The 18,679-nt window shown below is 40.3% G+C and overlaps 1 protein-coding gene across 1 annotated transcript in view; it reads right to left on the bottom strand.

Annotated features, from left to right (window-relative positions):
• cacna1c (calcium channel, voltage-dependent, L type, alpha 1C subunit) overlaps positions 1-18,679 on the bottom strand; it is an 890,104-nt gene that overhangs the window by 526,246 nt on the left and 345,179 nt on the right. Inside the window, exon 8 of the mRNA XM_043708872.1 lies at positions 2,938-3,041. Within this exon, the coding sequence (XP_043564807.1) occupies positions 2,938-3,041 (104 nt within the window). The remainder of the gene's footprint in view (positions 1-2,937; positions 3,042-18,679) is intronic.

The raw sequence follows: 18,679 nt of genomic DNA, 5'->3' as shown, positions 1-18,679 counted from the left end.
TCTTAAGAAGAGCTTGCAGTTTTCCAATATACTTAGTTAATTCCTCAAAGCTAGAATCTCTTCTGTATCAGCTCCAAAGGTTTAAGATTCTAAAGTCTCTTAGAATTAAACATACATCTTCAGCTGGGGCCAAATTAATTTTTGTAATAGTTGAGCATAAGTTCCTGGCTTTTGTGCCCATTCAAAAACAGCCCAGATCACATTGCTTCTGGACCTTTAATGAAATTATACCATTTGTTTGTATTGTCTCGCCTCAGTCTTCTTATCACCTCACTCTACTGAATTTCATCTGCATACCCATTCCACCAGTCTATTTTTGTCTTTTTCAACTATTTATATAAGAACGTAAGAAACACGAGCAAAAGTAGGTCTTTCACCCCTTCCAGCTGATTTTTACTTGATAATTTTCCTGCTCTATTTCTGTATCTTCTAATGTTTTAACATGCAGAAATCTATTGATTGAGGTATTTAATCTATTAATTCAAATCTGTCTAAAAAACATACTCAACAACTCAGTCAGTTGAGGCAGTGGTGTGGTGACAATGTCAGTCAACTAGTAAATTCAGTGGGTTAGAAATTCAGAACACCAGACTAATATTCTAGGGGCCTGTGTTCAGATGACACCATGGTAGACAGTGAAAATAGATGCTAGGTTAATGATGATTATGTAAATGCTGGTGATTGGTTCACTAATGCCCTTTAAGTAAATCTGTTATCAGATATGGGTCTGGCCTACATACAAATCCAGACTCAACGTAAATAGTGGCACGGCCAGTGATGCGCATGACCTGTCAATGATTTTTAGAAAAGACACAGATTTCTAAGATGAAGAATTCCAAAGGTCCACAAAGAAAGTCCTCCTCATTGCAGTCTTAAATGGTTTGACAATTATTTTGAGACTCTCTCTCTTGGTTCTAGACACTACAGCCAGGGGAAATATCCATCTTCTAAGAATGTTGTTTGCTTGAATAATATTACCCCTCATTCATCTAAAATCCAAAGATTTCTGTTTAATCCCACCTCATAGGAAAATGTGTCCATTCCAACAATTAGTTTGGTGAATTTTAATCACACTCCATCCATAGCAAGTATATATTTCCATTGGTAAGATTATCAAAACTGCTCACAATACTCCAGGTATGATCTCACCAAAATTGTTTGTAATTACAGTAAGACTTTAAGGCACAAATATTCTTGCATTAAAGGCCAACAACCATTTGCCTCTTCAATTGTTTGTTGTACCTTCATGTCATCTTTCCAGGACTCCTGAACAATGACAACCAAATCCCTCAGAAGTTCTACATTTCTGAATTTTTCAATATTTAAGAACACTCTGCATTTCTGATTTTCCTACAGAGTGGGTAGCCTTACATTTCACCACATTTGTACTCCAACTCCTCATTTTTTTGCTTAATCTCCCAATCCACTTGAAGTGGCTGTGCATCCTTCTCACAGCTCCCATTTCTACCTAATTTGTGTCACATGCAAACTTGGATATATTATACTTAATCCCCAGATCCATTACTTTGACATAGATTACAAATAGTTGACACCCAAGCACTTATCTCTGCGGCACTGGTCACAGCCTGCCAACCTGAAAATGACCCATTCATTTCTATTCTCTATTTTCTGTCCATTACCTAGTTCTCCATCAGTGTTTTTATACTTCTTCCAATCACAGGCACTCTATTTTTATTTACTAACCTCTTTTATGGGACCTTATCAAAGCTTTCTGAAAAACTAAATATATCATATCCACTGGTTTGATGTTTTATATTCTGTGAGTTACATTCACAAAGACCCCAAAAGTTTGTAAAATATAATTTCCCTTTCATAAATCCATGTTGACTCTGAACAATCCTACTACTGTTCCCTAAGTTTGCTGTTAACATATCATAGATTCAAGCATTTTCGCTATAGAGAAATCCAGACAATTAGAGCAAAAATAGGCCAATTGGCCCATCTAGCCCATTCCACCATTGAATATTATTATGACTGATTCTCAGTTGACATGTACTCTCTCAAATACCTTAGTTAAATTAAATCAATTAGACTTCTAGATGCAGATTTCGCAGCATCTGTGGAAAGAAAGCAGAGTGAAAAATTCAGGTTCTAGTGACCCTTTTTCATAATTAGTTCTGCCTTCTGTCCACAGATGCTGCCAGACCTACTGAATTTTCCCAGTAATTTCTGTTTTCGTTACTGATATTCAGCATCTGCAGTTCTTTGGGTTTTTTTTTCAGGTCTCTTGTCCTCTGTGTTATCTCTCCCTCTGTTCTCAAACAGTTGGATTACATTACTGCCCACCTACCCCCTATTCTCCTACTCTCATCCCTTGTGCCACAGATTTGAGCAAGGAAAACTACTTACGTCAAGAACAGAACTTCACAAACTGGTCTGCTTCCTGCCTCATTTAAACAAATGTGAAACATTTTCATTTATTAAATAATATTTTACACTCATGAGCAATCATGGTATACAAATATGTTACAAGTATGAACCCACCACAGGCTGCTATGAAAATCAATGTGCCACAAACACACTACTGACTTTATCTCTCCATCTCAACTCTGGGTTCATACTTGTAACACATTCGTATTCAATGAATGCTCAAAATTTTGTATCCAGCCTAATTAAATCATCCTGCAAATCAGTTCCCTTCTTTTACAAAAGATTTGCCCAGCTCACATTCCCCAGCATCACAGAATACCAGGACTTTATGGTGACTGCAAGCATACCATCAGTGCAATAGTCTCATAACATTGACACCATCTGGTACTTAAAACATTCATCACAGTCAAAGTGCAAGATAGCATAGATATCTCTTACTTCTATTAGTTAATGGCTAGGACATATTTTCCAGGGCAGAATGCAGTGAAGAAACAGATAATAGGAAGGGATAGTGGGGACAATGAAGATACCAAACTGACAGCTTACCCGCTTAATACACCAAGAACCAGGTTTAGAACAAAGAAGGATCCAAAGATGACCAGACTCACAAAATAGACCCACGGTAGCTCATAGCCCATGGCATCCTGCATCTGAAAAGATGAAGGAAGGTTAACAGAAATAAATTGTTAGCAGATTGGAAGCTTATGGGATTAAAGGCTAATAATGTTATGATTTCATACATACACTGAAATTTAAAGATGTGTACTCAAACACAGATATAAAAACATCATACAACTCCATGCAAACCGTATCTTTTAGCTTAATTCATATGCTCATTCCATTTTGTGTAACACTTCTGTCTATGCATATTAAACTGTTCATATTGTGCCTTTTCTGGTAGAAATAGTGAAATTGTATTTTACACAAAGAACTATTTTTCCAATTATGACAATAGTTAGTTGCTTGATAATACAAAGTTTGAGTATTATTGAAAAAGAAACATATCAATGAAGTTTTTTTTTATTCTGCATCAGGAAAGAGGTGCAAGATAATCATATTTCAAAAAACATAGAACAGTACTGCACTGGAACAGGCCCTTCGGCCCATTTTGTGTATGCTGACCATAATGCCATTCTAAACAAATCCCATCTGTCTGCACATGGTCTGTATCACTCCATTCTAGGCCTGTTTACATGTCTATTTAAATGCCTCTTAAACTCTGGTAGTGTATCTGTTTCTACTACTTCCCCTAGCAGGACGTTCCAGGCACCTACCACCCTCTCTGTGAAGAAAGCTTTCCTCACAGATCTCTCTTAAATATTTCGCCTCTTACATTATACCTATACCCCCTTGAATTTGGAATTTCTTTCCTCAGAAAGAAACTCTGATTATCCACCCTATCCATGCCTTTCATAATTATATATAGTTCTATCAGATCACTCCCTCAGCTTTTGACACTCCACTGAAAGCAACTCGAGTTTGTCCAATCTTTCTTCATAACTAATACATTCTAATCCAGACAACATCCTGGTGAACCTCTTTTGCATTCTTTCCAAAGCCTCCACATCATTCCTATAGTATGGGGGCCAAAACTACAAACAATACTCTAAATGTGGCCTAAATGAAGTTTTATACAGCTACAGCGTGACTTGCAACCTTTTGTATTCAATATCCTGACTGATGAAGGCAAGCATGCCGTATGTTTCTTTACCAGCTTATTCACTTGTGTTGTCACTTTCACGATCCTTCTATATTTCAATGCTCCCAAGGGTGCTGCCATTACCTGTTCACTTTACTCTTGCATTTGACCTCCTAACATGCATCACTTCACACTTGTCGAGATTAAACCCCAACTGCCATTTCTCAGCCCAACTTTCTAACTAATCAAAGGACACAGCAGGATATAGATAACGTTCCTCACTATCCACAACTCCGCCAATTTTAATGTTGTATGCAATCTTACTATTCAGACCACTTACATTTTTGTTTACATCATTTATATATATATTAAAATCAATAGAGGTCCAAGCACCGATCCTCGCAGAACACCCCTTCACAATTACTGTCTGCTTCTTATGACCAAATCAATTTTGTGTCCAATTTATCATGGATCTCATGTGATTTAATCTTCTAGACCAGCCTACCATGGGGGACATTGTTAAATGCTTTATTAAAGTTAATGTTGACACCATCCACTGCCGTACCCTCATCGATCACCTTTATCACTTCTTTAAAAAGCTCAAACCAAATTTGGGAGATAAGACCCCCCATGTATTAAGTCACACTGACTTTACAAGAAAGTCTATTCTTTTTCAAATGTGAGTAGATCTTGTTTCTGAGAATCTTTTCTAATAATTTCCCTACCATTGATGTAAGGCTCACTGGCCTATAATTTCCCAGATTATCCCTGTTGCTTTAAAACAAAGGAACAATATTGATTATTCTCCAGTTTTCAAGGATTTTGCCCGTGGCTAAAGAGGATACAAAGATCTGTGTCAAGGCCTCAGCAAGCTCCTTCTTTGCCTCCTTCAGTATCCTGGCAACAACAATTTATACTGCATGGGAAGGTGGTGCTAATTGATCGGCAAGTGAACACTGATTGGTCAAGGTGTTGGATAGAGAATGCACCATGGAATAGGAAACTGGTTAACAGCTAGGTTTGGAGGGAACATTTGATTGGACAGTCTTTTGGAACAGGGAACACATGATCTAAAAAGAGGGTGAGTGACGAAGGCAGCCCTCCCTCCTCATCTTCACGCAATAGCCTGAATGGACTTACCTGATAGTCATTGTCCTTCTCCCTTAAATCTTCCCATTATTCTCAAGATTGTAGTCAGATAGGAAGTGGATATTAAATAGTCAATAATTGACCACTTTCTAATTTTAACTGGACCGAAGGCTTATGTCCGAAATGTCAATTCTCCTGCTCCTCAGATGCTGCCAGACCTATTGTGCTTTTCCAGCACCACACTTCTGCTCTGATCTTCACCATCTGCAGTCCTCACTTTCTCCGAGGGTTTGTAGGCCAGTCTAGGTTTTGCGCACTATCCACATAGATGTTTAATGGTTGGGGGCATGCAGGTTGGCAGTGGGAATACTATCCATTGTTTTTTTATTACCATCCCCAGCTAGCCTCACATCCACCAGTCTAAAAGATTTTGCTCAAGGTTTCAGTTCAGTGGCAATCAATTGCATAAGATGCAGACTTTTCAGTGTGAAGAAATTATTCAAGTTCCATTTTTGGTTAGTTAGCTCATAAATCATAAAGTTGAAAATTATGCAATGTCCTATAAAATACTGAGGGGAATTATGTACAGATAATGCTTCATTCAATGGATCAATTTTTCACAAAAAAACCTTCGGACAAGTTAGAAAGTGCTTTAATTTTTCTTTAACACCAACCTTATCCTTAAACTGCCCCTTTGGAATTAAACATTTTGAAATTTCTTAAACTACTATTCTGTGATCATATCTTATTTCACAATTAAAGGTTAAAGTGACCAGGGTGTAAATAGTAAACTAACATGATAGTCCCGTATACTTATTTCTTCAAAACAATTTAATATATTCATAATTCATCTTTGATATGAAATTTGTGTCTGCAGTGTTACTTTTCTTCTATTTGTTTCTATAAAGTAAGGTAGAACATGTGGTTTATTTGAGTCTACTTTTTGCATGGAGTCCTTCAGAACAGATTAAAACTTAAAAAGGCAATTTAACAGTCACCAGGAAAGGCAAAACAAAATTGTAGCTGGAATTCTGCTTGTGATGTTTTTCAATCAAACACCAGGTCAATACTTTCTACAATGAATTCAGTTCCCTCAGAAATGTGGTTTATTTCATTTTCTCCTTTGAAAAATGTAAGAAAGCTTAATGACTTGCTCAGATAGAACTTCTCATGGTCTATTAGTAAAATAGGCAGCAGCTACAAAAATTAACCTTTTAATTTATCTTTATTAACTTCAAAATCTATGTGAAAAAGACAAAAAAAGCGCAGTTTGGAAGAATGCAGAAAATACACACAGCTCTGTAATATCACTATATGTATATAATCTGTATATATAAAATAGATGTGTATCAGTATATGTAAATTGGAAATCTATAGGGCTACAAGAAGCTTTTATATGACTTTTATAATATGCACTGCATGACAAAATCTGATTTTGAGATGTTTATAAAACGATAAAAAGAAATTCAAGGCTGTTGGAGGGAATTCTGCCATTTGGAAAGGCAAGGACGGATTAGGGATAGTCAACATGGCTTTGTGTGTGGTAAATTGTGTCTCACTAACTTGATTAAGATTTTTGAAGGAGTAACAAAGAGGATTGAGTAGGGCATAGTGGTGGATGTGACCTATATGAACGTCAATAAGGCATTTGACAACGTCCCTCATGGTAGACTGGTTAGCAAGGTTAGATCACACAGAATGCAGGGAGGACTACCTATTTGGAATCAGAATTGGCTCGAAGTTAGAAGATAGAGGGTGGTGGTGGTCGGTAGCTTTTCAGACTGGAGGACTGTGACCATGATGTGCCACAAGGATTGGTGCTGGGTCCACTGTTTTTCGTTATTTGTATAAATGATTTGGATGTGAACATAGGAGGTATAGTAAGTTTGCATATGATACAAAATTGGAGATGTAGTGGACAGTGAAGAAAGTTACCTCAGAGTACAACAGAATCTTGATCAGATGGGCCAATGAGCTGAGGAGTGGCAGATGGGATAAACATGAGATGCTGCATTTTGGAAAGCCAAATCATGGCAGGACTTATACCTTTCATGGTAAGGTCCAGACGTGTGTTGCTGAAAAAAAGAGGACTTGGAATGCAGGTTCATAGTTCCTTGAAAGTGGAGTCACAGGTAGACAGAATAGTGATGACAATGTTTGGTATGCTTGCCTTCATTGGTCAGAGAATAGGAGTTGGGAGTCATGTTGAGGCTGCACAGGACATTGGTTCAGCCACTTTTAGAGTACTGCGTGCAGTTCTGGTTTCCTTCCAAAAGGAGGATGTTGTGAAACTTGAAAGGGTGCAGAAAAGATTTATGAAGATATTGCCAGGGTTGGATGGTTTGAGCTGTAAGGAGAGGCTGAATAGGCTGGAGTCATTTTCTGTGAAATATCAGATGCTGAGAGGAGACCTTTTAGAGGTTTATAAAACCATGAGGGGCACGGATAGGGTAAATAGGCAAGGTCTTTTCCGCTAGGTGGGAGAGTCCAAACCTCGAGGGCACAGGTTTAAGGTGAGAAGGGAAAGATATAGAAACCTTTTGACTGAGGTGGTGCATGTATGAGTGAACTGCCAGAGGAAGTGGTGGAGGCTGGTATAATTACAATATTTAAAAGGCATCTGGATGGTATATGAAAAGAAAGTGTTTAGAGGGATACGGGCCAAATACTGGCAGCAAATGGGATTAGAGTTATATCAGATATCTGGTCGGCATGGACAAGTTGGACTCTTTAGAATGTAGAACATAGAAAAGTACAGCACAGAACAGGCCCTTCAGCCCACATTGCTAAGCCGAGGATTATTCCTAATCTAAAATAAAATAACCTAATCTACGCAGCCCTCAATTCACTTCCAGTTTCTATGCAGTACATCTCTATAACTCTGTTATGGTCTAGATTTTCACCCTTGACGCTGGAATGGAGTATTTGGAACTTTCCCAGCTCAGCCCACTTGCCTCAGGACTAAGAGCCTGCAAAGATGGGATCTTCATTACTGGGCAGTCGGTGCCAGCTAAGGTTGGGCCAGCAGTGTTTTAAAGACCCATCTCAGAGCTACACAACTTAAGTTCAGTGACAACAGAAATAGATAGGCCCTCCAGTTCAAAGCATACCCAAACACTCTTTGTGCCCCTCCACCCAATTCTCTCTTGTGAATAATAATGAAACTTGACTGGGAGTCTGGACAACCATTACTTTCTTGAAACAGCTTGTCATGGTTGTCAGCCGGCCTCAGTCAAATCAAGATGGATAGCCTTAGTTTAAAGGCATCCCAGCACAGTAAGTCAAGGGCAGCTTCCAAAAGCAGATGAGGGTCTGTTTGGGGCTGTCAGCGTCAGTATCCGCTCCACAAAAGAGGTGAAGAGCTGAATGATAGACAGCCTAACACTTATCTTGACTCTTTCTGCCATATTGCAGATTGTTTTCCTCATAGAGGCAGATGAAAATGAGTGGCACCACTGGTGCAGGTCAGGAGATGTCCCAAGCAAATGAGCAGGCAGCACATAGGCCTCGAGAGTCACTGGTGCCACTGGTGACAGGTAATAATGAGATTGATTGAGCCTGGGCCTTGGTGGGTGCTCAGTACAGTAGCAGAGGTAGAGTGAGTATGAGGCAGCAGACAGAAGATGGTGGCACTTACACAAAAAAAAGGAGAAAAAAATTCCTTTTGCAGAGTTGGGCATTCCTCCATATGGTAAAAACTGCTTTACTGGGTGGTCTGGTGTCATGTCACTCACATCTAGTCCTGGGGAAGGATGAAGTTGCATGCCAGTACCAACCCATTCAGCACAATCTTCAGGACCCTGTCTGCAAAGCGGGGAGGATGGGGATGATATTCTCCCAGTCAGCCATGTCTGGGGCAAATGTCAGGGACCACGAAGGCATCAGCACAAAATGTACAACAGGTTTTTAAAATAGCATGGGCACAATGGATGTGAATGTTTTGACAATAATTGACATGCATGAGAATTCCTAGAATCATGGCATTTCAACCGGAACTCTATCAACAAACACATTCACTTTGAGACCATTTACCACCCCCTGAGAAAAAGAACAGGAAATTACATCACCAACCCATGGAAACCCAAACATATAAATAGAAAGCAGGAACCATCAGCAGTGCTTCGTCCGGAGGCTCACTGAAGATGTTATCTAGTATGGTGATGAAAAGTCTGAAAATGAACCTTCCAGCTCAGCGAGCAAACCTACTTCCAAAACCACAACCTGAGCTACAAATCTTCTCAAAACTCGCTAACAGTTCACCACTTTGATATTGCATTTTAGATCTCACCAACACCTGTCAGTGCAATATGACTTCAAGGCAACTTTGCCTACATGGACACAAACTCATTTCATGCACTAGAATAGGGTGAATTTCAGGTCTTATGTTTATTCTCTTAGTCCTCATTCACTCTGTCTACTTAAATGTTCACAGCATTTCCACCTTTACTTAACATTTTGAGCATTACTGCCACATTCAGAATCTATGGGCTCACATTTCCTCTATTTGTTTTCGTGCAGATACAAAGCCAAGCGGTCTGTCATGTTTATCAGCTAAGGTGGGTATGCATGTTGTATGGGTTGGGTGAGGGTACCACAACCAAGGCCTGGGCTCAGGGTGTAAAGTGCGGAGATAAAGACTGAATGAAAGGTTGGGTGGTAACATGGGGAGCCTCAAACCTGATGAAGTTGAGGTAGAGGTGGGGGGGCAAGGCAGAAAGGAAGATGAAATTTGAGGTGGGTGGGTGGAGGTGAGGATCAATCCAGTTTAACAGGTTGAGTCTGCAACTTACTCCCTGAAGCACCATCTATGCTGTTTTCAAACCTCAGCTCCACCCAAAGTGCTCAATCTAAGTTTTTTTCTCTCCACTTGTAATTGACGTGAAGCCCTTCAAGGGTCAACTGAATTAATCAGGCACTTCGATATTGCAAGTTGAAGACTCATGTAATGACGGAATTATTACTGCGATTCTGGTCACAAGCAATTTTGACCATGTCATTGGTCGTTACAAATTAATCATAGTTATCTCTGAGAAACAGAAGTAATCTCAGATAACTTTTAAGTGTCACCAATTTCCAAATATGTTGCAAGTCTCACAGGCTGTATAAGGGCAAAGACCAGCATTCTTCTTAGTCAACAAGTATTCAACAACTTGCTTTTATATGTAATGCTGCTGTTCTTGGAGATGCGGCGTGTGAGATTGGGATGCCAAGGTTTTAGTAATTCTATCGCACTTACAATTTTCTATTGCATTTGCATGGCATGACTTATGTGGCATACAATAAGGCTGAATATGTCAAAGGTATGTCAAAGGTCCACATGTAGACATCCCAAGGTCCCCTATATCCCACTGTATTGAGGATGATGGTAAACATTTATTTGTGAGCTGTGATTATTGACTGCTCACATTACAAAGAAGCTATTTTGTTTCTGATATTCACCACATAGAATCATTAGAACCATCAATGGGTAAACCAAAGCAAGTGTTATTGTCACTGTGACAGCTACAATAAAAGTGGAGAAAAATTGAGGAGGAACAAATGTCAGCAAACTGAGGGCCAGTAGCAAACTTCAGTAGCTTACACACAGTTTCCATATGCACAGCTCATAGTAGAAGGTTCCCACAGAATGCAGGGGAGATACAGGGGGCTTCAGAGTTTATTGTACTCCAAATGAGCCACTAATGATAATGATGTAATATTTTCAAAAGCTAGACAGTAAATTTTATTAGTGAATTTTGAGAAGACTTGTAGCTCAGGTTGAGATTCTGGCTGTAGGTTTGCTCGCTGAGCTGGAAGGTTCATTTTCAGACATTTCATCACCCTATTAAGTAACATCTTCAGTGAGCCTCCAGACAAAGCACTGCTGGTGTTTCCTGCTTTCTATTTATATGTTTGGGTTTCCATGGGTTGGTGATGTCATTTCCTGTAGTGATGTCATTTCCTATTTTCGTAAATTTAATTCCACACAGGCGGAGCATTGTAGAAAAGGAAGATGGTGGATTGCCCCACATGGAAGGCATCATTAACTGTACCCAATGGCCATCAAGCTACCCAGTAATCAACCAGTGCAATTTATTCCACTAATATTTAACCTTAATATTTAACTGTTTTGCAACTTCAAAAAGAGGTTCTTTCATGGATGCACTCATTCTTCTGGCATTTGGCAAGATTCTGTCATCTTTCAACAATCCCAGACTGTGACAGCTCTTCATTCAAAAACGCTTACTCTCCTACCCAAAACAATATGGCTGAGTTCAAGGAGACAAGGACATCCCATGAAGATATGTCTACTCAATACTCTAAACTTCCAAACAGAACCTCAACCTGAACTACAAATCTTCTCAAAAATCACATTTGTTTTAAGCTTAAATTTCACTAATTTCCATTTATGTTCCTAGTTCTACTTTCCCTGATTTAATTTGAAGCAAAAATCTGAGTTTGTTTTAAAATCTCTCCCACTTGACTGCCTTGATTCTAGAGTTTGAAGCACGTTTCATATTATTTATATTAGATCTGGTTCCTTTCATACATTTTCCAATGTGTCTTATTTTTTATATGGTATAGTGATCAAGATCATACAATATATTGCTCCTGTGTTCCAAATAGATTCATTTTTATTTACAGGTCAATACCGTTCCATTGCAGGACCTCTGACTTTAACTTTAGATTGTCTCATAGCATCTCCTTTTTATTCTATTTACAACCAGGAGAGACCTATTCTAATCTTTGCTAAGCCCATATAACCTGAATTCCCATGTCCATCTGTATGTATATTTTAGCTGCTGATTCAGTTGAGTCTTTTACTTCTCTCATTTTGTTTTTGTTCTTTTAATACTCTTAAGCCATCTTACATGCATCTTTGCATTTCTTTACAGAGATATAGCTACTTTCGTTTCTCAATTTCATCTCCAAAATCCTATATTTTCTCTTTTCCTTTCTATTCTAGTGCTGCTGTTCCAATTATTAGTACTTAACGTAATTCTTCATCTACTCCCTGTGTTTCTTTGAGCATTTCACAAGAAACTTATCAAAGCACTCAGTATTGCCTCTTCAGAAACAATAGTCCAGCTACTCCATCATCCATTCTCATTGATCTTGCTCACAATGCCAGCAGTGAATCTCAACAACCTGCATCTTGTCCCTCTCATCACTTGCATCAGTGTCTTAGGAACAATTAACTTGTATGCAAAATCTTCCATGGATTTCTGAAAAGTTCTTAGTTCACTATTTTTTATGTTACAAGCAAGGAAATAGATGGAAGGGCAGTGAAAATAAACAAATTGCTGCTTTGTTTGTTGTAACATTTTTGTGCAAAACAAACCTGACTGTTAGTTGACATGTATCTTTCTCACTAGAGTAGTTCGTATTCTGCATTATACACAGCCACCAGGTCAACACAAATAATTGCAAATACATGAATATATTAGCTACAAAATTCAATAACATCAGAGAATCACTATATACAATTAACCATTATGGTATAGGCAGCACACAAATGACATACTGTCCACTGATTTACATGTTTGTAGCAAGCAGTTTGCACTAAGTGTGTAGTTGTTGCAAGAGAATGATTAAAGGACAATAACATTTTTTAAAAAGTTAAGATTTGGTAAATGTTTACCTAAGTTCCCATCCATAAATAATCCAAAGTACACAATGCTGATCAGTTTTAGTGATGTTTCACAAGTTAATCTTCTTGACTGGTATTCTAATGCAGCTAATTTAAAAATACATCAGATGGTTGCGAATGGAAGTGATTGTCAGTTTGGAAACAAAGAAATTAAATGGTTACTAAAGTATTTCAGCTGCTGAAGCAATGGGTTGAATTCTTCCCTCCTTACATTGAACAAGCCTACATTGATGTCAACAAAGGTATTTGTCCCTCAGGTCCCTTCTAAACATTTCCCCTTTCACCTTAAAACTATGCCATCTAGTTTTGGACTCCTCTACCCTGAGGAAAAGATCTTGGCTATTCACCATATCTATGCCCCTCATGATTTTATAAATCTCTATTAGATCATCCCTTGGTCTCTGAAACTCCAGGAAAAAAGTCCCAGCCAATCCAGCCTCTTCTTATAACTCAAATGTTCCAGTCTCAGTAACATCCTTGTAAATCTTTTTGCACAATTTCCAGTTTAACAACTTTCTGGTCCTATAGCAGGTGACCAGAATTGTATGCAGTTCTCAAAATGTGGCCTTATCAATGTCTTATAGAGCTGTAACATGTCATTCCAACTCCTGTACTCAATGCTATGATCAATGAAGGCAAGCATGCCAAATGCCTCCTTCAACACCCTGTCAACCTGTGCCACCACTTTCAAAGAACTACATACCTGCAAGCATCAGTGTCTCTGTTTGACAACACTCCCCAGAGTCAACTATTATGTGTGCAAGCCCTGTCTTGGTTTGTTGTACCAAAATGCAACACCTCACATTTATGTGCATTAAACTCCATCGGCCCAGTTGATCAAGATCCCATTATACACTTAGAGAACATTCTTCACTGTCCACTATACCACCAATTTTGGTGTCAACTACAAACTTACTAACTGTGCCTCTTATCCAAACTGTTTTAAATAAATGACAAACAACAGTGAACCCAGCATCAAATCCTTGTAGCACACAGCTGGTCACAGGCCTCCAGTCTGAACAACAACCCTGTACCATCCTCTGTCTCCTACCATCAAGTCAATTTTAAATCTAATTAGCGAGCTCTCCCGGGAAGCCATGTGATGTAACCTTACCAACCAGTCTACCATGCGGAACCTAGCCAATGGCCTTGCTAAATTCCATGTAGACAATGTCTACTATTCTGATTTCATCTGTCTTCTTGGTCACATCTTCAAAAAACTCAATCAAGTTTGTGTGACGCAAATTCTCATGCACAAAGCCATGCTGACTATCCCAAGTCAGACCCTGCCTTTCCAATTGCACGTAGATCCTTTTTCTTAGAATACCCGCCAACAACGTAACACCACTGATGTAGGCTCGCTGCTCTGTAATTCCCAGGCTTCTTCTTTCTTAAATAATGGCACAACATTAGCCACCTTCCAGTATCTCACCTGCGGCTGCCGATGATTGGGGCCCCATGATTTCTTCCTTCGCTTCCCACAATATTCAGGATACACTTGAACAGCGCATGGGGATTTATCTATCTTTGTGTTTTCAGACTTCCAGCACTTTCTCTTCTGCATTGTAGACTGGTTTCAAGATATCACTATTTATTTCCAAGTTCCCTAGCTTTCATGCCTTTCTCCATGATAAATACCGATGCACAATTTTCACTTAGAATCACACCCACCTCCTGTGGTTCTAGACATAGATGGCCTCAATGATCTTTAAAGGGGCCTTATTCTCTCCCTAGTTATTCTTTTGTCATGATTACACATGTAGAATCTATTTAGGTTCTCCTTAATCTGATGTGCCAAAGCGATCTTCGTATCCCCTTTTTGCCTTCCCGATTTCCCTCTTAAGTGTACTCCTCCATCCCTATACTCAAGGCATTCACTTGATCCCAGCTATCTATACCTGACATATGCCTCCTTTTTCTTCACCAGAGCCTCAATATCTCTAGACATCCAGTGTTCCCTACTCCTGCCAGCCTTGCCCTTCTCAGAAACAAGAATCTCATTATCTCGCTTTTTAAAGCACCCCACTTGCCCTTTATCTAGTAGGGCCATCTGCATATTTATTGAGAAAGTTTCCTGAACACACTTAATAAATTCCTCCCATCCAAGCTTTTAAGACTACGGCAGTCCCAGTCTATGTTTGGAAAGTTAAAATCCCCTACCCTTACAACTTCACTAATCTTGGAGCTATCTATGATCTCCCTTCATATTTGCTCATCAATTTCCCATTGAATGCGGGGGCGGTGGTGCTTTTGTACAATCCATCAAGTTGATTATCCCCTTCTTATTCCTCTCTTCCATCCATATAACTTCACTGGATGACCCCTCTTGAATATTCTAAGTTCTGTCGTGAATTTTTCCCTAATCAAGAACGCCACTTCCCCTCTCGTCTCTCGTTTTATCATTTCTATAGCATCTGTATGCTGGAACATTGAGCGGCCAGGCCTGCCCCTTCCTTAGCCATGTTTCTGTAATAGCTATGACTGCTGCCTCACAGCGCCATGGACCCACATTCGCTTTCAGCCGGGGCCGACTGTCTGTGTGGAGTTTGCACATTCTCCCCTTGTCTGCGTGGGTTTTCTCCGGGTGCTCCGGTTTCCTTCCACAATCCAAAGATGTGCAGCTTAGGTGAATTGGCCATGCTAAAATTCCCATCGTGTTCAGGGATGTGTAGGTTAGTTGCATTAATCGGGATAAATGTTAGAATAGTAGGACAGGAAATGGGTTTGTGTGGATTACTTTTTGGAGGGTCGGTGTGAACTTGTTAGGCCAAACGTCCTGTTTCCACACTGTAGGGATTTTGGGTGGCACGGTGGCTCAGTGGTTAGCTCTGCTGCCTCAGGCAACTGTCTGTGTGGAATTTGCACATACTTACCGTGTTTGCGTGGGTTTCCTCCCACAGTCCAAAGATGTGCAGTTTAGTAAATTGGCCATGCTAAATTGCCCAAAGTGTTTTGCGATGTGTAGGTTAGATGCGTTAATCAGGGGAAATGTAGAATATTAGGGTCAGGAAATGGGTCTGGGTGGGATACTCTTCGGAGGGTTGGTGTGGACTTGTTGGGCCAAATGGCCTGTTTCAACACTGTAGGAATTCTATTATCTATGATGGCCCACTCCTATGTTCCCATCCATACTGAGATCATCTACCCTACCTGTCAGGCCTCTTGCACTGAAATAAATGCAGTTTACTTAATCAGTCTTTCTTCGTTTCCTTCCAATACTATTGCCTGCCTGTTCAATTAACTTGCTCCTTTAACTTCTGCACTAGCTCAACCTTCTCTTTTGTCTCAATACTATTTAGGGTCACGCTATTCTGCCAAACTAATTTAAACCTCCCGGTAACTCTAACAAATCTCCCCATCATGATATTAGTCCCTCTTCAGTTCAGCTGCAACCAATCCCTCTTATAAAGGTCACCTCTGCCCCACAGGAAATCCCAATGATCCAAAAATCTGAATCCTTTCCCTCTTTCACTAGCTCCTCAGCTTCCCATTCATCTGCCCTGTCCTGCTATTCCTACTCTCACTCGCATGTAGCATTGGAGTAGTCCAGTGGTCCAGCTTTTTAACCTCCTGCCACCTCCCTATAGTCACTCTGCAGGACCTCAACCCTTTTTCCACCTATGTCATTGCCTTCAACTATTTCATGACATCATGTAAAATGAATCAAATCAGCTGAAGATGTTGGAGACCTCAGACAAAGCCGAGATGGGTCATCCAGTCCAATTCTGGCTGAAGGTGGATACAAATGCTTCAGCCTTATTCTCTGCACTATTTGCTGGGATGGGAATCATTGAGAATGTGGATATTTATGGAGCCCACTCCTTCTGCTAACTGTTCAGTTGTTGACCACCATTCACAACATGATGTGGCAAAATTGCATAACCTTAGTCTAATCCATTAGTTTTAGGTTGCTTAGCCCTGGCTTTTACATGCTGCTTTTGCTGTTTGGCATGCAAGCAGTCCTGTGTATTAGGCTTCATCAGGTTGGCACCTCATTTTCAGATGCATCTTTCAAGATGGTAGCAGCAGCAGGGTTGGTAGCTTTCTCATTCCTGAGCCTGTCTGCTACCCAGCACCAGACCAGTTACATCCGTCTTTCTCTTTTTCTCTTTCATCTTCATCTTTTACTTCCTTTTTGGCAGCAATAGTGAAAGCAGGTGGCATTGGTGGGATTGGGTAGCCCAGGGCAGCCAGCGGCAAAAGCAGAAGCAGGCAACCCAGGGCAGCCAGCAGCAACAGCAAGAGCAGGTTGTAAGGCGGTAACAGCAAGCAACCCGGGATTGCAGCGCTGTCAAGCCCTAAGCAGAGGAGGACAAGCCCTTGTGAGGAGTGCGAGTCCAGCATAGCTAGGCGCTAATGGGCTGTGGTTATAAACTGTCAATTATGTTTCTTTGCTTTTCTTCTTATAATAAGAAGGACTGAAGTGTTAAAATTTTCTAACTTGGTTTTCCTCATTTTCTACTTTGTAACTCAGATTCTATACTTAGGTACCCATGTACCTGAGATGGCACTGTAAATGGTGACTTATAAATTTTCAGTGAGTAGATGTGACAATAAACCTAATTCAATGCAATGTAATTGCTGCAACCCCTGCAACGCCTCCTGCACTCTTCACTGAACCAAAGTTGGTCCCCTAGCTTGATGTAAGTGGAGGATGTGATGGGTTATGATATTTTCTCATTGTCTTTAGGTACACTTACGCTAATGGACCATAATACCTCAGGGATATCCAGTTTTGAGTTGATAGCTCTGTTTGAAATCTATCCCATTTAGCACAGTGATAGTGCCATGCAACATAGTATGGAGCATCCTCAATGTGAACACGCCACTCAGCCCCTTGAACCTGTCCTGCCATTCATTAACATCATGGTTCATCTGGTTACTCCATATTTTTACCTAACTTCAATAAATCTTCAACCTCTTGCTTAGCAAGAATCTGTCTTCTTCTGTCTTAAATATATTTAAAAACTCTGACTTGACTATCTTTCGAGGAAAAAAAAAGTTCTCCAACAAGAAGAAACATACTTTCAATATGATCCCTGTTAAAACTCAAGATCTTACAGTTTTCAATCAAGTCGCCTCTTACTCTTCTAAATGTTCTCTGAAACAATCCGCAAATGGCATCCAGTCTCCCTGATGTAATGGAGACCGCATTGGGTGTAACAGATACAGTAGATGATATTGGTGGAGGTACAGGTAAATTTCTGTCGGATGTGGAAGGATCCTTTGGGTCCTTGGAAGGAGGTGAGAGGGGAGGTGTGAGCGCAGGTTTTGCACTTCTTGTGGTGGCAGGGGAAGGTGCCGGGATTGAGGTGTGAGTCTAACGAGGGAGTCGCAGAGGAAATGGCCTCTCTGGAATGCTGATAGAGGTGCAAAGGGAAATATGTTGCTAGTGGTGGGGTCAGTTTGTAGCGGCGGATATAGCAGATGATGATGTGATATATGACGGAGGTTGATGTGGTGGAAGTTGAGGACAGGAGGGTTCTGTCCTTGTTGTGTTGGGAGGGGTGAGGTTTAATGGCAAGGTGCGGGAAGTGAAGGAGATGCGCTGGCAGGCATCATCGACCAAGTGGGAGGGGAAATTGCAATCTTTGAAGAAGGAGGCCATCTTGGATTTTCTAAGGTGAAATTGGTCATCCTGGGAACAGATGCGGCCAAGGCGGATGGATTGGGAATAAGGGATAGCATTTTTTCAGGAGGTAGGGAAGGGAGGAGGTGTAGTCTGGATAGCTGTGGGAGTCAGTGGGTTTGTAGTAGATGTCCATAGTTAGTCGGTCGCCGGAGATGGAGATGGGGAGGTCCAGGAAGGAGAGGAAGGTGTCCGAGATGGTCCAGATGAATTTGAGGTCGGGATGAAAGGTGTTAATGAAGTTGAAGAACTGTTCAACCTCCTCTTGTGAGCACGAGATAGCGCCAATACAGTCATCGAT

The sequence above is a fragment of the Chiloscyllium plagiosum genome, chromosome 19, assembly GCF_004010195.1.
Source record: "Chiloscyllium plagiosum isolate BGI_BamShark_2017 chromosome 19, ASM401019v2, whole genome shotgun sequence".
In the NCBI taxonomy this organism is placed as follows: domain Eukaryota; kingdom Metazoa; phylum Chordata; class Chondrichthyes; order Orectolobiformes; family Hemiscylliidae; genus Chiloscyllium; species Chiloscyllium plagiosum.
Note: the sequence above shows the minus strand (reverse complement) of the source record. Positions and strands in the feature narration are given on the sequence as shown.